This window comes from Watersipora subatra, chromosome 10, assembly GCF_963576615.1.
Source record: "Watersipora subatra chromosome 10, tzWatSuba1.1, whole genome shotgun sequence".
NCBI lineage: Eukaryota > Metazoa > Bryozoa > Gymnolaemata > Cheilostomatida > Watersiporidae > Watersipora > Watersipora subatra.
Window position 1 is genome coordinate 2,921,521 of NC_088717.1, and position 24,618 is coordinate 2,946,138.

Here is a 24,618-nt window from a genome sequence, read left to right on the forward strand (position 1 = left end):
TGAGCTTAGGGCTGAGCTAAGACAAGCCAGGCTGTGCTCAGTCAGGCAGAATAACAAGGTGAGAGTTAAGCCCGTCAGAGCAAAGCCGAGCCAAGTAGAGTCGAGCTGAGCTTAGTAAAACCAAGCCGAGCCGGGTCAAGCAGAATGAGAGGCGGGGCCTACCCGCTATATGAGCCTGAACATTTGTGCTAGAGAGCAGAGCTGTTCTGGGCATGTTCATTGCCTGTTACTTGAGCACACTAGTTTAACTTATGAACTAAGCAGAAAATATATGTATAAACTCATGCACCGAGTGTTGTACTTGTGGAGGAAAGTGAAGGTCCCACAAAACTTTTATACTGGTGGCAGCAGTGGGATCTTTGACGGTCCCAAGAACTCCACCACAAGACTCGCATCAGGATCACTGGACTCTGGATGAAATGGACTGCCTGAAAAACGACAACACTGCTCCTACTAGAAGAACTTCTAAAGAAGAACTGGCAACAGGAAGAAACTCAGAAAGGAATCGACGGCCACGGACTCAGTTGAGGCACTGCTGTGGAAAGGGAGCAGAAACCCACTAAAAGCCAAAACATGGCTGTAAACTAGGCCATCAACAAAGCGCTGATCTGGGACCCGATCGACTAGTCGAAGCACTAGAACAGGTATTACAGCTGCCAATGACGCAGGAACCGGCACCACGCGTCAAGACTCCCCAGCACACTGGAAAGGGAGATGTGGAATACTTCATTGCTCGCTTCATGGAGGTAACCGACGCCAACCAGTAGACAAAAGGAACAACTCTGTAGCATCTCTGAAAAGCATTGGGCAAACAAACTGAGGACTGCAGGCAGGCTGAGGACCAGGAATTCATTTTCAATGCCCTCCAGACTAGATTCGGGCTATCCGCTAGGCAAGCGCTAAGCCAGCTTAAGGCCCTTAGGCGAGAAGAAGGAATGACGCTTCAGGAGCATGCTATGGAGGCCGAGAGGCTAGTGCGCATTGCGTACGAGGACCTGCCGAATCGACACCGAAATAGCATGGCCATGGAGACCTTTTGCAGCTCACTAAGGGACCCGGCCCTGCAGCGACATCTGTTGGCTGCACATATGCCCACACTAGCTGACACTGTATAGGCCGGAAATGATTACCTCCAGATCCAGGGAGGCGAACGCAAACCCACCGGGTCTTCAGTACGGGCCCTGGAGGGAGGATCCTCTGACCAGGTGAACTCGGCCAAAACCGATTTCATTGGATGACTAGCCGGGCTAGTCCAATCTCTCACGGAAAAGATGGAATGGCTCCAGAAGCAGGTTCACCCTCCAACCGAGAGGAGGAACCAGCCAGCTAATCTTTGCTGGGGTTGTGGCGGACCAGGGCACGTACAGAAAAATTGCCCTCGCTACTCAAAATTGGCTTCGGGAAATGAAAAGAGGCCACATCAGTAGCTCTGACTACTGGCTGTGCCAAAGCCAAACAACCCCGGAAACACAGTAGGACTACACGGGATTCGGTGACAGCCAACGGTTGGTCGCAACCAGGAAGGACTAGGTTGAGAAAAATTCATGCACAGGAAAGGCCTGTGGAGACACGAAATTACTACCAGTCTTTGAGTGAGGCTAGTCTGGACATTCCCACTGTCCCGGATACCGCCTACGCCCCTCCGTGCGAACGACAGGGACGTAGCCTGAAACGAAGGATGGTGACTCCCAAATTTCCTCCACCCCAGACATTGAGAACCACCCCTACTGGACTGGATGGTCAAAAGCCTGCCTTAAAAACAGCAGGACCTATCCCTTCTCCACCTTAGGTATTGCAATCACAGGAGCCGCGGGTCTACCCCGGATGTGGGACGGCCTGAGGGACCGACCCCGCCCCACCGCGGAGAGGAAGTCTCCCAGGCCTCACGGAAGATGTCTTGGAAGACACCACTAGGGCGCAAGCCCTCAGCCGATTTCACTCCACCAGCTATTTCCTCTCAGGAAGAGTGAAGGGGCAGCCCATCCAGTTTTTTTTTAGATACAGGATGCACCACAAGCTTTATCAATAAGCAGGTCTTTGACCGTTTGTCAGAATCCGTACGGGACCAACTCGAGGAGAGTGACAGCCACAGGTTATTGACTGATGGAACACGGCTCCCCTTCTGTGGGGTAATCCATTTGACCATCCGCCTGAGCGACATGAGGACGTAGGAAGTCTTTGTGGCCAGCCGTCTAAGCGAGGCTGCCATACTCAGAATGCCATTTTTCGTGGCCCATCAGTGTTCTCTTGAGTTTGAGCAACCGGTGGTCAGAGTAGATGGTAGGCAGCTAGTCTGCACAGATCAGCAGGGACGACTGCTACAGAGCAAAGTACAGGTGATCATGGAAATGGTCGACTCTGCCCGAACGGAGATGGCGATACACTGTCGCATCACCACACGGAATTACTGCTCCATGGGACTGATTGAAGGATTTCCCGATGAACTCCCGGTAGCAAGTAGCCTGAATCAGCCGGGACCCAAAGGACAGGTCATCACCCGCTGCATGAATGCTATGGAACAGCCATTCACCTTTCGGTCCGGAGCTACTATCGGCACTTACACGGGGGTAGAGACCCCGAAGGTTGAAGAGTACTACCCCTTATTGTATGAAGCCGATCCAACTTCAATCAATGAAATGCCAGCTCACCTTGAGGAGTTGTTTCAGGCGGACCGGCTGAACTGTGAGGGGACAGGCCAGATGGCGAGGTTGGCATCCTTGCTGAGTCGATATATCACCGTGTTCAGCACGGATGATGACGGCGTAGGGAGGACCTCCAAGGTAGAACATTTCATTCTGCTTAAGGAGGGCACTCAGCCGATCTGGCAATCCCCACAGACTCAGACCGGAAAAGGACGCAGAGGCCGAGAGGCAGGTTCAGGATCTACTTAAGAGGGGGCTTATCGAACCAGCTGGAGGAGCTTAAAGCTCTCCCGTAGTGTTGGTTCAAAAAAAGGATGGGAAGTTGCGCTTTTGCATAGACTACTGAAGTTTGAACGCCGTCACCGAGCAGAACACCTACGCCCTACCCAGGATTGATGACAGCCTGGACGCCTTGTCTGGCAGCCGCTACTTCAGCACGCTTGACCTGGTGAGCGGGTATTGGCAGCTACTTCTAGATGCAGAAGCGCAGGAGAAGTCGGCCTTCTCAACACGGTCCAGATTGTGGAAGTGGAAGGTGTTGCCTTTTGGACTGACATCCGCCCGAGCCACCTTCCAAAGGCTCATGGAACGCGTTTTAGATAGCCTCCACTAGAAAACGCTGCTACTGTATCTTGATGATGTTGTAGTCATCACCCCAGAGTTTGATACGCGCTTGCATTGGCTGGAGGAGGTTTTCCAGAGACTCTACAGGGCCTGACTGAAACTAAAACCATCCAGTGGCCGACGGAGTGGCCGAACCCGCGAGGAGTGGAGGAACTCCAAGGATTCCTTACAATCATCGGCTACTACCGACAGTATATCCCGGAGTTTGCCACTATAACACATCTCTTGCACCGGCTGACAGCGAAAGGACAGCCCTGGAAATGGATGGAAGGGAACAGGTCACCTTCAACAAGCTGAAGGACAGTATCAGCACCGCCCGATCTTGGGCAACCCGCGCCTCCGGAGGCAGTACTTTCTAAACACGGATGCCAGTGGATGTGGAGTGGGAGCCGTGCTTTCCCAAGTACAGGAGGGCTGCACAAGGGTCATTGCCTACTACAGCAAAACCCTCACCCCCTCAGAGCGCAATCACTACGTCAATCGATGAAAATTGCTTGCAGTAGTCAAGGCAGTTAAGCACTTTCGGCCTTATCTGTAAGATCAGGAGTTTTTTCTACAGATGGACCACACTTTACTCCGGTGGCTATGTAGGAGGAGAGAACCCTCGAACCAGGTAGCCTGGTGGCTCAAAATCCTGACGGAATTTTGCTACGTTCTATAACATTGGTCAGAGACTCGCCACAGGAATGCAGATGGGCTAAGCAAGCAAACCTGCGAAGACTGCCGGCAATGCACGAGCAATGAGCAGAAGAACGGGAGCCCCTCACTCACAGAAGGAGTTGGCAAGGGAACAAGGGCTGTTAGGCACCTGGGTACCAACCAGTTGCCTGGATGAGATTCTCGTTCTTGACAGGGCGGGATCAACCCTGGGCAACGTCGCATACCCCAGGGGGCTAGCTGGCAACTCGTACGGGACTCCCGCCACAACAGTGGCGGGATTGAACCTGGGTGCCAGAAGTTCCTCCGAGGGGCTATCGGCCACATCAGGGATGACAGAACTGAAGGGCACGCTGGCAAGGTTGCAGGCCACCGGAAAAGGACCAGTGGCTATCATGCCTAGGGTGAACAAGTGGGTGCTGGTCCTCACCGACCACTTCACTTGATGGCAGAACGCACTGGCACTACCTGACGCCACGGCCCCGGTGGTCGCAAACGCACTGGATGAGCAGGTCTTCTGCTACCTAGGGTTTACTGAACAGATCTACACAAACCAGAAGGCGCAGTTTGAGAGCCAACTGATGGCCGAACTGTGCCAACTCTGGAACGTGGGAAAAACCCATACGACTCTTTACCACCCACAGGCCAATGGAATCGTGGAATGGAACAACCGTGAACTCGGAGATTCTTTGAGGGCATTGCACCTGGCCAGTGGACAAGCCGAATGGGATCTGCTGCTTCCCCAGCTGATGAGGGCACACCGAGGCACCCCTCACTCCGCAACCTGAGAAACAGCCAACATGCTGATGTTGGGACAAGAGCTGAGGTTGCCGGACCAGCTGAAGAGTCACCCCCACCTACGAGTTCTTTCCTGCACATGAGCACGCCCTCAAGGTGCAGCTAAGGCTACAAATGGTACATGAGGCACTACGACAGAGCCAGATAGAGATGAGACAGGAGGACTAAGAGGAGCCAAAGCTGTACGCCCCAGGCAACTAGGTATGGCTCACGAGCAAACGCCGGAGACAGGAAGAAAATCCTAAGCTGCAAGTGAAGCTCATGAGACCATACCAGGTCCTGGAGGCCTAGGGCAACTACACATATCTAGTGGAGAGACAGGGCCAGTCTTCCATTCAGAGCGAGGCAAATCTGAAGCCTTACCATGCTTGTCCAGAAAGACTGGGACAAGCCCCGGCCACTCTGGAGCCAAAGAGAGGCCCTAACATGAAAGGGGCTCGACCTAGCAGTCCGGAGAGAAAGCCGAAGGAAGTCAGGAGCGATCCAGTGCCAATGATGCCACCCCAACTGGAAAAAATTGTTGATGGAAGTTGCAGAAAAACAAAGACAAGAGACAACTCCCAAAGAAAACCCGGCAGGACCGGAAGGAGGGGAGCGCCAAAGACCGGGTTCAGTAAAAATCAATCCGGTCCCACTAAGAGAAGAAGTTCCAAGAGAAGAAGTTCATCAGCTCCAATCCGGTGCAATCCGAGACCAGCCCAAACCACTAGGATGCTGGAAAGGTACAGAGATAGGCTATGCTACTCCATGGAATTGTCGGAAAAGGGTCCGGAAGTCAAACAGGAAGGCAGCAAAGCGGTCCTCACGGACGCGACCAAAGCTTTCCTTTTAAAACAATCATTCTGTCTGGACGACGTTAGAACACTCGAGTAGATGGACAGCGAAGGTAACACCTCGCTACAGGATTTATTGACTTTGGTCACAACTAGCTTGAAAGAAGCTGAGGAAGCGCTGGGTGCACCGGAGCCGGTAGGTGTAGCAGCACCCAAGGGAGATCAAGAGTGGGAGGAGGCGACTGCCGAGGCCAGCACGAGCTGCCCCAGAAAAGCTGTCTTCAAAGCAAATGACGAGGACCTGGACAGAACCTTGACAGGAGAGAAGGAGGTCTGCTGAGTGGCTACCATAAGCTCTCTTCCAGGGTCTAGATTGGAGACCGTGGTCACCAATGGAGGAGAGATTGTTGTGGAATGCGGTCCATTGAGAGCTGAGCCTATGGCTGCGCTAAGCCGAGCCAGGCTGTGCTCAGTCAGGCAGAATAACAAAGTGAGAGTTAAGCCAGTCAGAGCCAAGCCGAGCCGAATAGAGCTGAGCCGAGCCGAGCCGAGCCGAGCCGAGCTGAGCCGAGCCGAGCTGAGTAGAGCCAAGCTAAGCCAAAGCTGAGCCGAGCCGGGTCAAGCCCAGCCAAGCAGAATAAGAGGCGGGGCCTACCCGCTATATAAGCCTAAACATTTGTGCTAGAGAGCAGAGATATTCTGGGCCTGTTCATTGCCTGTTACTTTGAGCATTCTTGTACAACTTATGAACTAAGCAAAAAATATACGTATAAATTCATGCACCGAGTCTTGTACTAGTGGAGGAAAGTGAAGGTCGCACCAAACCTTTAAAATACATACAGCTGATCAAGCTGAAACTTTTCATACATAGAGCTAATCAACCTACAGCAGACAGGAATGACAGCTCAGATGCCACTTATAAAAATGCTGTGTTTGTTGTTTGATTAGCCAAGGTGAGAGAAAAAGTAAATGGATAGTTTATTCAGCGGCGATATGTCATATGTTTCACCAGCAAGCAGCATTTTTAGAACTGACACCTTGATACACCTGCAATTATCACACATAGAGATGCTCGAGCTTTTGATGCAAAGGGTCGAAGCGTTCTTACTTTGGCTATGCAACTATCTACTGAAGGTGTTAAAACGGTTGACTCGTTCAATATACTGCATGTTCCTGAATTGTTACATAACCTCGTGAGTGCAATGAAAGCATCTAAAGCTGACCTAATCACAAAGTCATAAGCGATGGTTGTGAGGTTGTCCACAAATTTAATCACCAAATTGCTGCAGCTAGAAGAATTGGTAGTTTGTTTTGACTGCGGTCTAAATTCATGAGGCTGTAAATGTTGTTGAAAGTAAACAGGGCTGACAAGAGGATACATGGCATAGATGTTACGGCCATCTGTAGATTGAAAGGCAACAGAAACTCACAAATGATACCTTGGTTACCAATTTTGACTTCGATTGTAAGAAGAATTTACGTTTTTGCAAGGTATGTGAAATGGGAAAGTGACACCTTTTACCCTTTCAAAACATCTGAAGTGTATTCACAGAGCCACTTAAGATGGGGAGCAAATACGCGTGTAGAAAGTTTGACGCTAAGCGGCTAAGTGGAAATGAGTTCTTCGAAAGCTCCATTGATGACAAAACTCATTTCATGTAGACATACCTTATTAAGAGCAAGAGTGCTGTCTTCAGTAAGTTTGTAGAATAGAAAGCTTCGGTTGAAAAGTCTTCAGGACTCTAAGTAAAAAGGCTGAGTTCTGACAATAGTTGCAGGTATAAGTCCAGGGAGTTGGAGAGATGTCTAAAGAATGAAGGAATTGGGCGATGCAAACTTGCCCGTCTTATATCTGCATAACTCTGATTAAAAGCAAATGAAATGATATTATGTGAACTTAATTTCAACAACTACAACTTAAACTGTTATTAACACAACTTTATTAACAAACTAGATGAACACCTGGTGTTTTCGGATAACAAAAAGAACATGCATAGAAAATCTATTTTCAACTTGCAAAGTTTTTCTATCCAATAAATTTGAATAACTTAAGTTAGATTCAAATTATGCTTACAAAAAATTTATATTAAATTTATGGTTAAAAAAACGCTATATTTAAATTATGTTTATGAAACCATAATACTGATATAATTGTAATGTATTCATAAACTTTATAAATGTAATAATTATGTAACAAATATGAGAGAGTGAGAAATAACTGATAACTATGAACTTACATTATAGTACTGTATAGGCTTATATGGAGAGACATGCGGTCGTTTTGAAATATAAAGTCAATTTTTATAATGGGCCATAAAAAGTCGGCAGGCCAAACTAGAGCTTCGCAATACTAAATATATTAAAAAAAACCAGCTGTATATTTTCATTTAAGGTAAAAGATTATGATATAAATAATTTATGTAAATTACACTTACCGTATATTACTAAGTCATCCACAATAACATAGGCCTTTTGAGTTAATACTAAAAATATTTGTAACTTACGAGAATATCTGTTTTTAACGTCATTATCATATAAGAAATGGCTCTGTCGTTTTCTATGTTTTATATATACTAGAAATTCCCCTGTCATACAGCCCAGGACCAAAGTGATAATGGAAAAAGAAAGGGTACTGATGGTTGAAAAATGGAATATTAGCAGTCAAATGGCACTGTAGTGCAATAGAAGAACTGCAATAGTAGCTGCGATGGTAGCTGTAATGTACTAGGTGTTATTATGTACAACAAACAGCAATAATGAAAGGAAAAGATTATATGTTTATATCTCTCTCCTGCAATAGGAGAAATGCAATATTAAAAGTAAAATGGCAAGCTGCTGTGTAATATACACAGGCTGGGGAGCTGTATACCATTGGTCGTAGCAACCAATATCAAGAAGTTGTAATATTTATATAGATTTTTAGAAAATCTATTTAAAAAAGTGTTTGGTCATGAAAAACAGTAATAATGAAAGTAAAAAATTATATATTTATATCTCTCTCCTGCAATAGGAGAAATGCAATATTGGCCAATATTAGAAGTAAACTGCACTGATAATATTAGAATAACCAATATTATTAATATAGTAATAATATAAAACCAGTGCACAATTTTGTTTACATTCCAAAACGTCATAGCTAACAATATCAAGAAGTTGTGATATTTATATAGATTTTTAGAAAATCTATTTAACAAAACTATTTAGAAAATAATAACAGTAACATATTGCCCATCATCGATGTTGTTAGTGTGACTATAACACTTCAATAGTCATTCAAACTTATAATTAAATATTGTAATAATCTCATAAGAATCATTAGAAAAAAATATCATCGTCATTTCCTTTACTTTCACTGCTTTGGACATCAGTTAGAATACCAAAGTACTCAAAAGTTTCCAAAATGTCAGTTACTTTGAAATTGGCAAAAAAGAAATGATTTTAGTACTCTTACGTTAATTTCAGAAACCTTCGGCAATTCGTCAATGCTATAGACTGGTGAAATGTGCACGTTATTCTTTCGTGAAATGCGCACGACTTAATGGTTCTATTCTCTGTCACTGGGCGTTTCAATTGCCGGTCTTAATTTTGATAAAAGTAAGGCTTAGCAAGTTTTAATAACGATTTTTGGCCAAATTAATCTGTCTATTTGTGTATAATTCGTTCAGATGGGTAAGTTTTAAGAATATGTTGACACTTTTCAAAGACTTGGTAATATATTTAAATAAGTTTATACATGTACATGTTTTGTATCATTATTATACTTAAACGACTCTACAGAAAAATGGTTAAACTTCTTGATGAGATTTCGATACAAGGGTTTGCGACGTTGTTGATGAATAATTTTTGTGAGTTGTGTGAGCATGCATTTATCATAAAAACTCTCAAACATTCGCTCCGCTCGTTTGGTTGTGGGAAAACGGCCTGGCGGTACCGCAATATCGGGCACAGCCGTAGTATCATCAGCAAAGTCTTTAGAAAAATCATAACAGAAACGTATTGCACACCATCGGTCACTATATACTTCGAGCTTGTAAATTCGAATGAATATACTTACATGTATAATTAAATCTTATAATAATCCTATAAAACCGAATAATTAATCTTATAACTAAATATTGTATTAATCTTATAAAAATCAATAAAAAAATGTCATCGTCATTTCCTTTACTTTCACTGCTTTGGACATCAGTTGGAATACCAAAGTACTCATTATAAGTGTCCAAAATGTCAGAGTCCGGTAGAATTGGGAAAAAAGAAACGATTACTTTTCAGTAAATCTACGTTAATTACAGGCACTTTCGGCAATTGGACAATGCCATAGACTGGTAAAATTTGAACGCTTTTCTTGTAAAATGCGAACGACTTAATGGTTCTACTCTTTGTCGCACGTCCTTATCGGCGTGACGTTGGCTGGTCTTAATTTTGATTAAAAAGAGCTTGTCAAGTTTTTATCACGATTTTAGGCCAAATTAATCTCTCTATTTATGTATAATCCGATCAGCTGGGTTAGTTTTAGAATATTGCAGAAACTTTTCAGACTTAGTAACATATTTAATTATGTTTATATGTGTTTTGTGTCATTATTATACTTAAACGACTTTACACAAGAATAGTTAAATTTTTTGATGGGATTATTGTACAAGGGTTTTGTAACGGTCCTTGACAGATAATTTTTCGGGAGTTGTGTGCGCATATGCATTTATCATGAAGCTCCCAAAAATTTGCTTCGCTCGTGTTTGGTAGTGGGAAAAAAGCTTTGACAGATTTGAATATGGGCTCCTTTTGACCAGCCTGAGTATCTAGTTTAAATAGTCCAGTTTCTGGTACCATGTTTATTCACTAGATGCAACAAACTAATAACAACAGATTTCCAAGTGATCCACCTCTGTTCACAGGTGGTCTCAAGGATTCACGTTTAATAGCATCCAATCTCATCAGCCACTACATACCATTCCTCCCACTTGAGAAGAGACATGTTCGACAATGTGTCAACGATGAACTTATGGAGAGAGATATCGATATTAAAAAGAGGGATGAGCTGATAGAGGAAATAATAAGTCAGTTAACCTTTACACCAGACGATGTGGAACTCTACTCTACCTCAGGATGTAAGCGTGTAAGCGCGAAGATTGATCGGATTATGGAGGAAGACTATTACGAAACCAGAGAGGAAAGAACTGAAGACAAAAGCGAGTTATAGTCAACATCTGACACTTTGGACATCTAGTCTGCAAGCTAATATGTAAACAAAACTATATATCCATAGATCTAAAAGCTAAATTCTATAAGTATCATATATATTTTTATTTAGCATATACAACATTTACCATTCTAACTTTTAGAGGAACGTGTTCGTTTATTTCTGTGTGTGATCAGCCAGTGCTTAATTCAAATATTTTGAAGATTGAGGCAAAGCTAAAACAGATTGTCAGAAAACATTTCTTACTTCTTATGCTAGGTATTAACTCAAGATTTAAAACAGCCTATACACTTTGGTGTCTGATGTAGTTGCCATTGGGTAAGTTTTTTTACCCAATAAATCTGTGTAACTTGAACTAGTCTTAACACATTTAATAAACTGTTTGCCATTTGTAGTCTTTTCTATCTACATTCTATATTTGATTTTTCATATTTGGACAGCTTTTGTGAGCTTGTTGACACTTACTTTTGTCGAGTTTGCACCACTAGGGAGGCAGACAAATGGCGCTTTGTCAATTTTGTGAAAGTGATGGGTTTTCAAGTAGATATATCAATCCTTGAAATTTTGTATAATGTGTAATATCTAAATACATGTACTTTGATTGTTGTGGAACGGAATGCATTAAAGCACAAAATTTAATAACAACTGGCACAGAAATTAGCGATCGAGCGTAGTGAGTAATTGGTAGACTAACAAGAGAATTATATTGTTATTCCAACAGCAGTACGAATTGTCACTCATAAATAGCAAACAATGGTGATAATTCGTGATAGCAAGTGACAAACTCAATATTGAACATCAACAATTAATTCTAATTTTAATATCAAACCTTCTTGATTAAAAACAAACTTTCTAAAATTCTCGTTTTCATCGGGTCAACATATTTATCTAGGTAAAAACAGCATAAACATCAACAGTGCTAGTAAGGCTACGAATATCAATAAATAGCATGTGATGTGCATAGTGAAAGTTACTTAGGATTTTGTTTGTATTTTTCTATATATATTTTTTAAAGTTTGTGTGTGGATATGTCTGTAGTTTCAGCTATAGCTATTATAGCTTGGAATAAAGAATTCATACCGCAGGAGATTTGTTCTCGTGCCCTCCGTTTTGCCAATCCGATGCCCTACCAATTTAGCCACACGAGCTTGATAGATTTGCTAGGCGATATATGTCGCTATATGGGAGCAATTACGCTACGCTTTCAATCTTGATGCAGTCATGAGAGGCTGCAGTTCTTGTTAGTAAGATTACTCAAATTATCCATTAGCAATGTGCCAGGCTAATAGCAAGTGACAGGCAACTCTCAGTATCTCTCATTGTTTATGAGCAAACTTTTAATACCCGGGCAATGCCGAGTAGCACAGCTAGTTAATATATAAACTGTGTATTATAGTGCACTGCATACATAATAAATTAGCTGAATGTTTGTTGCTCTGTTCTCAACAGCAATCGCCTTCACTTACGTTTGTTGTACTACTTCATCGTACATGAAGTTCATTATATGAAAATAACAATATAAATCCTCTAAAACTTCATATCATGAGAAAAAATTTTTTAAGCAGTTCAAACAACTTTGGAAAAAAATGAAACAACAGTAAAAGGGTTCACATGTGAAAGAATTACAAAGCAATGGCTAGATAGAGTTTGCTCTACTACAATGATTACAATGAAAAATGACTTGATACCGATACAATTAATCCAAACTGAGGAAGCAAAATAAAAATAATAGCAATAAGTACATAGAAGTTTGTGTATTAAAAAAGTCGCTGCTGCAGAAAAAGCTATCCATCTAAATTTTGAATAACACGATACTAGTACAAACATAAAAATGAGGTACCGAAAGTAAATACATCATGGAAGTGCACGAGGGTAGGGAATATTTTTTGTTTAACTGAGTGGAGAGAGAATGTATAGACCATTTTTACGGTGTTCGTAAGATAACGCAACATACAACTGTCCATGGGAAAAGCGAAGTGTTAGGAGATGAGTACCAACATTTTATGTGGTTGACCATAGGATTAGTTGATAATCAATGCAAATGAAAGTCAAACAGGAAATTGAAAGCATGTAAACTGAAACAACACATTTAAAAATGTTCTTTACTAAAACAATACTCGCGTTTTAGGCCAGCTTAACAACAGTTACGTGTAACAGTCAACAGTGCTAGTTATTAACCCCAAGCAAGCGTTTTAAGCGTAAACCAAAGAATAATGGTTAAGAATAATCTTAACCAAAGTAATCAACTGACGAAGCCGTCGTATTTTATATAGATTAATGGTTAAGTTTGCTGCTTCTAGATCAAAAGGTCTCGAGATTAAATCCAGTGCCATTCAAATTTTTTGTTGCTCGATTTGAATTGTTAAAACTAGACACGGTTTAACAGAAAGACAAAAAGGCAAACACTGAGATTTCTATATACATGTAGTATAAATATATAGATGAATGTGGCTCCAGTTACCATTCACGCCTTAGAATATAGACTATATTCCAACTCATGGAATAGGTTTTATACTATTATTATTCTGGTTATTCCAAACTCACTTTTTTCTAATACAACGACCAAAAGAACAGCCATACTATCTTTCAATTGTGTTAGTTTTTATGCAATTTCTACGTAATAATTTAGGTTGCGCATTTTTAGGTTTTATAGGTTCTTATAGACTTCTTCATAATTGTTTAGGTTACCAGTATGACAATATATAACATAAAGTTGAACAGTGTGTCTAATCCAAATTTGAACTATATCGAAAGACTGATATGACTAAATAAAGCTAGTCCTTTAAGTAGGGATTAGTTATTTGTGAATTGCTTGTCTTGCCAAGTACTAGGTAAGACTCGGTGTCAGTGAGTTTGAGATGAGGCTGGCTATGAGCCGAACATATAGAATTATAGAGAGGACAATTCCTAACCTGTGTTTAGTTAGCAGTAATAGACAGCTAGTTATACATAATATACTCCGGTGTGTTCGTATTTCCTAGTTTCATGAATTTGAACTTAGAGTAATAGAGAAGACAACTCCTTCTCTATGTTTAGTTAGTAGTAACCCATGGTTATTCATGAAGTACTCTGGGTGTATTTTTTGAACTTTAACCTCAACTTATTGAATATGCTATAAACTCAAATTCTCTTAATAACTAGTATCTGGTTTGACTAGTTATCATGCTCTGCTTCACTGAACTACAAGTTTACTAAATGTTTTATCCCTATTATCTGCGGAGTTGCCTTCTTCTTGAACTCGGTCAATGGCTGAAGGTTAAATTTTGAAAAGTCACGAGGGGAAGGATTTCTGTACTGCAGAATTAGAGAATAATTTTGATTTGCAAAGTCCTCAGCATAATAGATAGACCAGCTGGTTCATCAATGAAAAAGATTTGACCTAAATTTTTTTAATCTTTGCACACGAAGATCTAAAGCAAAGAGAGTTATCAGTTGATTAAACATACATGTGCATGAATTGGATGTTTCAAGCACCGAGTGATTAGACCAGCGAGTGAATGATGAATTGTTTATGTAAAGCTACTATTGTATGGGAACAATATGTGCCCGGGTTATTGAAAATCAGTAGTACAAGTTACATGTAGTTATCAAAGCAAAAGGTTTCACTGAATACAGATACTTGGCGGACTTCAATAGGTGCTAATTTGTGAGGATTTGTTGGGAACTATCACAGAGAAGTAAGTGATTTTTTGTTGGTGCAACATAGTCGCAAGACCTTCACCTTCATGTGATGTGATTGAACCAACGTGTTTGACACCTTTACCTGCTATTACCTTTCAAAAGAATCCATAGTGATTATAAACTCATTCAAATTGGACACAGTGTCTACTGTGGATAAAATTAGAGAAGCTGTGAAAGAACCTTTTAATTATAGATTTGATAAACTTTGTCTGATTGGGTATTGAAGAAGCTTTAATTCAGAGAGCCAGGTTCTAATTGGTTTTGATTTAACTAGACAAATATTAGTAACAAATCTACTTTATAGCGAGTTGAGTAAGTTTTCACTTGGTCTGATTAGATGAAAAGGCAATTTGGGGCTCGTGTTGAAAAAATAAATCGATCTGAGAAATAAATAACCTGATAATACAATTGTCAATAAAGTAATATATATCTATGATATAAATTATAAATCTCAAAGTTAGTCTGTTGTTCGTCTGTCCAGCGAAAGTTGATAAATTTTTGGCAACAGAAAATCACCTTTGGAAAATCCCCTGTATCCTGGATTAGAACTCACAACATTCAAATGCCCAGTCTATTAAAATGTGTGCATAACTACGAGACTAAACCGGTCTTATCACATCTATTGCTATTATACTGTATATCCTTTCCGAGATTGCACAAGGTAAATCTGAATTTTTTAGTATTAATTAATACAGTGTGCTCTCGGGTCTCGATGCCGATCTAGTTATAAGATTTTTTCCAGTGTGGCTATGACAAGGACGATTTGTTTTCACTTTTTACGCCATACAATATAAAAAATAAGTTCTTTTAAAATTATAAGTTGCATGTATATAAAATACAAAAATATATATACATATTTATATATTTTTGACATAAGCGCAGTGTCCATCTGCTTGTACGACACCACGATAAGAAAATTTTTTTCATGCATGGCAATTGAACTGAAGTGCTCAGCTATACAGGGTTGTGTTGAAATCACTACACCACTGAGCCACCTCACCATATCACTATCTTGTCCAAGGACCTCCAGAAAAGTGCAGTTGTTGGGGTTTGAACCGAGGACCTAATGATCATGGTCCCAATACCTTACCAGCTGCGCTATCTGTCCTATATATATATATACATATATATATATATATATATATATATATGTTGTAATCACTACACCACTGAGCTACCTCACCATCTCACCAAGTAGTTATGCATCTAGCAATTTCTAGTTACGATCTCTCACTGTGCAGGGACTGCCAAGCATACTAGTATAATATATAATTCTTCTGGCTGATAAAATAGGAAAAATGCTTGCTAAGCATGTCTCTCCCTGCAACACCTCCTATTGAAAAGGAATTTAGTAAAAGCAGATTCATAATGTGTGCAAGGCAAAATTAGCTATCTGGATCATTCTTCTATATTATGTTGAATTTTTGAGTAGATATATTTGAATTCAAATATATCTATTCAAATTTTTGTTTTTGTGATGTAATGACAAATAGGTAGGTAGTAAAATGAGAGTTTGAAATACTTTTTGCATGTCAATGGCAATAATTTTTATGTTTTTTGCAATTTACATTTTGCTTGCTGTTGTTCTAGTGTACAAAATACATGAACTATATTTCACACATCCATGTATAGAATGTCAGTAAAGAAGTTCTCCATTGATCATCAACTTATTACTAGTACATATACCACTACAATAAAAGTGGAAATTTATGGTGACTAAACTAACAACTCTATTATACTTCATGTATAACCCTATTAAACTCAATTTATAACTCTATTTGTTCCATACATAACTCTATTGTTATGCACGCATTCTACTCCATCTCTACATTGTTCAACAATACACAGGAGACTCATATAAAACATATTATTATTAGTTGTATTACGGTACCTCTTATTAAATTCTGTACAGCTAGTAGCAATAACAGTGTTTACCAAAGACCTACGAGTTTTGGTCGTTTTTAGGTTATTTTGGTTGTTTTTACTAACAAATAATGACAGCATGTTTTAATTATTTATTGTATTCTTATTAATAAAAATGGAATGTATAACATAAATTAAACTTTATGACTTGTCAGAAACAAGAGAGCATGAGATTCCAGACTGCGCTGCTCTGAGTGGGTTTCTTCAGTTATACCCTTAGATCTGCAAACGCTGGTCTGTTCACAGCAGCGTTTGACACTCTCAAGGGTCTATTTGGCAAAGCAGCAACACCCGTAGAGCCATGTCGAGAACCATGGATAAGAACAGACCTTCCAAGTAAGTGTTCAAAATTTCATGAATTTCAAAATTTGGTTTGCTAAATAATATTTATATCTCATTGTTGCTCAGAAGAACTTTAGGTAGGAATTGATAAAGGCAGCCGTAGTTCAGAGGGGTATGATGTATGGGCCCTGGCATATTATCAGTAGAATGATGGTTTGAGTCAGAAAAGGACCATTGGTGGTTCTAGGTAGGGCATCCAACAACAATTACTCTTTAGTCCAATGAGCAATTGGTCACAATAAATCATACACCAGGAAGGATACTGTGTAGTAGTGGCATCTGATGGAAAAATCCAATAGAAGAAAATATGGTTAAAAATAACAACATAATAAATAGAATATTGTAAGAATGTTGAATTCTTGTTTTGAATTACTTTGCTTTGAATATTGGGCTAACTATCAATGATTTAACACATGCATATTTGATCTGAAGTTTGGAATTAAATTAAAAGCCCTTATACTCTTCTGCATTATTTGTTTTATTGAAAGTCAAAGTGCAAAGTATCTGTGGAAATGATAAAACTATTATATAAAATGATGACTTGTCAATAGAATTTTAACCCGTCAGACTTTTTTTTAAAACCCACCGATGATTGGGTTAAATCTTTAACATGTGTTTTATGAGAACAATTCTATTTGAATGTTCTTTTTTATTAGATTCTTCCATTATGTGGTTTACAATCCTACCTGAAAACTTTAATGTGTTTTGATTAATGATGAAAATATTTTTTATGAACATGTAATAGCATCCATTGTTATAGCGTATTCCAACTTTAAAATGTTAAAAATTTCATGAAAAACTTAATGTACATTATGTAGCTCCAAAGATTTATGGCTTTTTTCTTAAAACTTTGAAAACACCACCATTGAGTACCATGCTAATATTTTATAATCAAAGTAGTCCCTTGTTTAACCCGGTCTGGTACTTTGACATACGAAGTACAAAGTACAAAGACTTTGACATACTTTGTATATAAAAAAATGGTTTAGCAGAAATACTGATACCGGCAGCATTAATGTCGATCCGCCCGAAGATGAGAGTAAAATATAGACGGCATTGGCATCGCTTCGCCAATAAAGTTGTCAATGCTATTTTTTAGAAATTTTCACAAGCTAGTTGAAAACTACAGCCGCACGCTATATTTGAATGCCAACTCTTATAAAGCACCACTTTAAAAGAAGGGTTGAAAAATAGAGCTCCATGGCATTCGAATAAAGGTTTTACAGTATGTTGCCTATACATGTATATATTTTTATATATCTGAAGTGCTCTCATTGCTTGCTTGCAGAGCTACAAAATATAAAAGACTTACTTGCCAATAGAGCTGACCTACTTGTCAGTAGAGCTGACCTACTTGCTAATAGAGCTAACCTACTTGCTAATAGAGCTGACCTACTTGTCAATAGAGCTGACCTGCTTGCCAATAGAGCCTACCTGCTTGCCAATAGAACTGACCTATCTGTCAATAGAGCTGACCTACTTGCCATTGCTTTACATTCCTCAGACCTGAGAGCAGACTTGGAAGCTAAAGTTTATTGACAACATTTAGCAATAGACTCAGTTGTAAAGACAATACGAGCTCACCTACGTCGTCCCCCGCGGAAGGCACTAGTACTGTCTTTTCAAGGCTCGACAGGCACAGGAAAAAACTTGGTGGCATCCATAATTGCCCAGAACTTATATGACAGAGGAATGGAAAGTAAATATGTTCATAAGATCAGCGCTACCAAATATTTTGCACGGCACGAATGGGCTGCGGATTACAAGGTATGATTCTGTGTCAGTGAGTTTGAGATGAGGATGCTTTTGTGAAAAACATAATCTAAATGGATGCATTGCTCACTCAACATACATCTCTCCTCATTGTAAACTAGCTTAAGTTCTGTAATAAGTATAGATAATAGTGGGTCATTACAGACTTTACACTGCTTTAATTCCAATCAGTCTGAAATTGCTTTAACAGGATCAAATTCAACAATGGGTAGAGGAAAATGTCTCCTCCTGCCCTCATCAGATTTTTATCTTTGATGAAGTGGAGGGCATGCCAGATGGATTATTGGACACACTAAAACCATTCCTTGATCACTATGAGTCTGTTCAAGGCATTGATTACAGATCATCAATATTTTTATTCCTTGGGTATGTCTCTTTATCTGCTTTTATGTTATAGTGGTTGGATGACATACCTTTTTATATTTTCTTAAACTTTTTTGTTTACTAGCAATCAAACACTTCTTGAGATGTCGTCTAGCCTGTTGCTCAAATAGTTGTGGTTCTTATTAGGAATCTTGGAGGAGAGGCGCTGTATGATGTGACCTACAATCACCATCAATCTGGGGGAGAACGAAATGACTTACAAATGAAAAATATGGAAAAAGTGTTATGAACGAAAGCATATAACAACAAGGGTATGTTTGCAGAGAATGTTAAGGAGTGTTTTACAAAAGTGAGAATCGTTCAACTCTGGATTAGCTTATTCTAAAGTTTGATATTTGTTACCTGTAAATGAGCAAGAGAGGATAACAGCTTAAATAGTTCAGAATAATCAACTGGCAAGGATATTTGTTGAAATATATAAAGCTTATTATTAACTGATGTCGCATGACTTTCCCAATAACTTCCCTACATACTGACAATTGGTTTAACCAAACAAGTGTGCTTTAGTTCTATAATTGTTTTCCATGTTGTAGTTTTGCCCTACTCGTTGTTTTCTTATTTCTAGTAGTGTAAATACACCTGAACAAGTTGCTGGACTTTCTGAAATGCTCAAATTTTTATAAAAATTGCATGTAAATACTAAAGTTCAACAGATTCTCGGCACAGACAAAATGAGCTCCAAGAATTTTATTGTGCTACTTAATGGAGTGAGCTGTGCAATATGAAAGACACAATGCAGAATGATGCTTATTAAGAAAGAGACACGGGCATAGTCGATGGCAAGAAGAAAACTCCTGATAAATTCTCTGAGGCAAGGAAGTACTCGTAGTTTGTAGTCAGACAGAAAAAGGCATTGACAACCATCGTACTTTCTGTCGACCTTTCTCTTCTATATCTAAATGGTGATCCAACAGAACATATTCAAGTTCTATTCAAGACCTATTGGAGGTTGGAAAAAGGTTGCAAGAGCAGCTCTAATGAATGACAAGGCTAACAAACTTGCTCTACAAAAACGCCTGAATGCAATGCGCTTGAAGGATAAAGTTAAAATGTCCAAACCCATTAACTCTATGACAGAAATATTCCACGAGCTGTCCGTAATAATGCAGTAATAGAAAAGGAGGACGAGTTAGTGAATTTACTGGCTAGCTTATCGGAGTGCTATAATGTTTTTGTCACGGTATTAAAAGCAAATGCTGAAGTTCCAAAGATGGAAGCATCATACTTCATGAGGAATTTAAACTAACATAAGTTGAAGGTGAGGTGAGCAATGAAGTGTAGAAAATGATGCTTGCTCGCAAGGCAAAAGGTTGCAAAGAGTTACAATGTAATGGGTGTTCTAATTATAGCCACATTCATCGCTTCTGTCCTCGAAACAAAAAAGATATTGAGCCATGTAAGAAGAAACCCTTCATACATAGGGCTAACCAAGCTGAAACCCTTCATACATAGAAGTAACCAAGCTGAAATCCTTCATGCATAGAGCTAACCAAGCTGAAACCCTTCATACATAGAGCTAATTAATCTACAGCAAGCTGGAATGACAGCTCAGATGCCACTTATAAAAATTCAGTATTTGTTAATGAACATGCATTGATTAGCCAAGGTGAGAGAAATGGTAAGTGGATAGTTGATTCAATGGCGACATGTCATATGTTCCACTAGCTAGCAGCATTTTCAGAGCTGACAACCTGGATACACCTGCAATCATCGCACTTGGAGATGGTAAAGCTCTTGATGCTAAGGGTAGAAGCGTTGCTACTATGACTATGCAACTATCTACTGGAGGTGTTAAAACGGTTGACACATCCAATATACTGCATGTTCCTGAACTGTTACATAACCTCGTGAGTGTAATGAAAGCATCTAAAGCTGACCTAATCACAAAGTTATAGGCCATGGCTGTGAGATTGTCAACAAACGTCATCACCAAATTGCTGCAGCTAGAAGAATTGGTAGTTTGTTTTGACAACAGCGCTTAATGCATGAGGCTGTAAATGTTGTTGAAGGTAAACAGGGTTGGCAAGAAGGCATAGATGTTAGAGTCATCTCTAGATTGAAGGGCAACAGAAATTCACTAAAGATACATTGGTTACTAATTTTGACTTCAATTGTAAGAAGAAACTAGGTTTTTGCGAGATATGCGTAATGGGAAAGTGACACCTTTTACCTTTTCAAAACGTCTGAAGTGTACAACAAAACCACTAAAGATGGGGAGCGATGACGCTTGTAGGAGTTTGATGCAAAACCGCTAAGTAGAAATGAGTTCTTTGAAAGCTTCATTGATCACAAAACTCATTTCATTTCAAACCTTATCAAGAGCAAGATTGATGTCTTCAGTAAAGTTGCAGAATAGAAAGCTTCGGCTGTAAAGTCTTCAGAATTTTAAGTGAAAAGCAAATGAAATAACATGTTAACTTATGTTAACTTAATTTAAACAGCTATAACTTGAACCTTTATTAATGCAACTTTGTTAACAAACTAGATCAACACCTGGTGTTTCCGGGTAACAAAAAGGTTTTTGCATAGAAAATTTATTTTCAATTCGCTTGTTTCTTTATTCAATGAATTTGAATAACTTAAGCTAAATTCAAATTATGCTTACAAAAAATCTATATTAAAATTATGTTTTTAAAAAACACTATAATTAAGTTATGTTTCTGAAACCCTAATACTTATATAATTGTAACAAGTTCATAAACTTTATAAATGTAATAGTTATTTCATAAATATAAGAGAGTGAGGAATAACTGATAACTATAAACTTACACGATAGTACTGTATAGGCTTATATAGATAGACATGCTGTAGTTTTGAAATATAAAGTCAATTTTCATAACATACCATAAAAAGTCGGCAGGCCAAACTGGAGCTTCGCAACACTAAATACCTTAAAAATGCAAGCGGTATATTTTCATTTAAGGTAAAGGATTATGATATAAATAATTTACGATAATTTATGTAAATTACAGTTACCAATTTTGTGGATGACCTAATGTATATACATTAGGTCATCCACAATAACATAGGCCATTTGAGTTAATACTAATTATGTTTGTAACTTATGAGATTACTTGTTCTTAACATCATTATCGTATGAGAAATGGCGCTGTTGTTTTCTAAGTAATATATATATATATATATATATGTATATATATATATATATACATATATATATATATAAACTAAGCTTTGACAATCATTGGAGCACGGGCTCCTTTGACCAGCCTGAGTACCTAGTTTAAACAGTCCTGTTTGTGGTACCATGTTTATTCACTAGATACAACAAACTAATAACAACAGATTTCCAAGTGATCCACATCTGTTTACAGGTGGTCTCAAGATTTTCAGTTTAGAAACATCCAACCTCGTCAGCCACTACATACCATTCCTACCACTTGAGAAGAGACATGTTCGACAATGCCTCAACGATGAATTTATGAAGAGAGATGTTGATTTTTAATAAAAGGATGAGCTGATAGAAAAAGTAATGAGTCAGTTACCCTTTACACCAGAAGATGTGGAGCTCTACTCTACCTCAGGATGTAAGCGAATAAGCGAGAGGATTGATCTGGTTATGGAGGAAGACTATTACGAAACCAGAGAGAAAGGAACTGAAGACAAAAGCGAGTTATAGTTGACAGCTGAGACTTTGAACAACTATTCTGCAAACTCATATACACACACACAAGCTGAATGCTCGCATTCCACTAGTAATAAAAATGTTTTTGCACAAAAAAAATTATTTTTATCCAACATATACAAAATTAACCATTCTAACTTTTAAATGAATGTGTTTGTTTATTTCTGTGTGTGATCAGCCAATGCTTAATTCAAATGTTTTGAGGGTTGAGGCAAAGCTAAAACAGATAGTCAGAAAACATTTCTTACTTCTTATACTAGGTATTAGCTCAAGACTGAAAACAGCTTATAAACTTTGGTATCTGATGTAGTTACCATTGGCTGAGTTTCTTTACCCAATAAAGTTGAGCAACTTAAGACAGTCTAAATATATATAATAGAGTGTTTGTAATTTTGGGTTTTTTCAATCTATATATTTGATTTTTTTGATAGACAATGGCCCTTTGCCAAGTTTTAGTGATGATGGGTTTTCAAGTGGATTTATCAATTTTATACAAAATTTTATGTAATGTGTCATATTTAAATACTTTGATTGTTGTTGAACGGAAAACATCAAGTCACAGAATTTAATAGCAACTGACACAGAAATTAGTGATCAAGTGTAGTCAGTGATTGGTTGATTAACAAAAGAATTATATTATTATTCCAGCGGTACTATGAGTTGTCACTCAATAATAGCAAAAAACAATAATAATTCATGATTATAAGTGATAAACTCGATATTGAACAGCAACAAACAATTATAATAACAATTAACAACAAACTTTTTACTTCTGTCATCTGCATCAGTTCAAGAATATTCATCTGGGTAAAAACAACATAAATATCGACAGTGCCGGGGAATTTATGAATATCGGTAAATAGCGTGCGATGTGCATAGTGAAAAGTTCTTAGGCTTTTGTTTGTGTCTTTTGAATTTATAAACTGTGTATTATAGTGCACCGCATACATAGTAAATTAGTTGGATGTTTGTTGCTCTGTTCTCAACAGCGATCGCCTTCACTTAAGTTTATTGTTCTACTTCATCATACATAAAATTTATTATTTGAAAGGAAAATACAAAGCCTCTAAAACTTCATATCATAAAAGTGTTTTTATGCAGTTTAAACAACTTTGGAGAAAAAAATGAAACAACAGGAAAAGGGTTCAAATGTGAAACAATTACAAAGCAATGGATAGATAAAGTCTGCCCTACTACAATAATTAGGTACAATGAAAAATGGTTTGATACCGATACAGTTAAACCAAGCTGACAAAATAAAAATCATGAACATGTTGAATTAATAATAACAATCTATATATATATTTCTCAAAGTCCGTCTGTGGATCCGTCTGTAGGTTTTCCGGCTATAGCTATTATTAGAACACCTGAGCTGGACAACAATGCAGACTCAAAGTCATGGCTTACCGTCATTGGAAGCCTAACCTTATTAACTAGCTTAGAGGAATTTTCCATTGGCAATATGCCAGGCTACTAGCTTGAAAGGCAAAGTTGTTTGACAAAGTTTTAAAACTTTAACAGTTGTTTTTATTTTTCTCATGATATGTAGTTTGAAAGTTAGAATGGCAAATGTTGTTATATACTAAATACAAATCAATTTTCTGTCCAAATACTCTTCTATTACGCGGGCAACGCCGGGTGGTACAGCTAGTGAGTACATAGAAGTGTGTATAAAAAAAGCTATTGTTGCAGAAGAAACTATCGATCAAAATTTTGAATACAACGACCCTGGGACAAACATATAGATATTGGAATTAAATATATCACTAAAGCGCACAAGGGTAAACAATATTTTTTGTCTAACCGAGTGGAGAGAGAATGAATAGACTGCTTTTTGCAGTTTACCCAGGATAACACAACATTCAACTGTCCATGTAAAAAGCAAAGTGTTAGGAGATGAATGCCAACAGTTTTTTTGTGGTTGACCACAGAATCTGTTGATAGTCGATGCAAATGAAAGTCAAACAGGAAATTGAAAATATGCAAATTGAAACAACACATTTGAAAATGACAAAATAAAAAAGGTGATCAAAATAAAGCTTTCAAAAGCAAAACCAATGCAAAAGCCAATATGGATTATAATAAAAAGTGCATACTCAGATTGCATCTTGCAATCACAGCTAGAATACATTTGAAAAATAAATAATTTTTACCTCAAAAAGTGGTATTAAAACTCTG

The 24,618-nt window shown here is 38.7% G+C and overlaps 1 protein-coding gene across 1 annotated transcript; it reads left to right on the plus strand.

The window, feature by feature from the left end:
- The first annotated feature begins 15,857 nt into the window (after window positions 1-15,857).
- LOC137406232 (torsin-1A-like) lies at window positions 15,858-22,260 on the plus strand. The gene is made up of 6 exons (XM_068092769.1): window positions 15,858-15,868; window positions 16,507-16,634; window positions 18,268-18,407; window positions 18,604-18,779; window positions 20,479-20,644; window positions 22,078-22,260. Exons 1-6 carry the CDS (start codon window positions 15,858-15,860, stop codon window positions 22,258-22,260), a joined length of 804 nt encoding a protein of 267 aa, XP_067948870.1.
- Window positions 22,261-24,618: the final 2,358 nt, after the last annotated feature.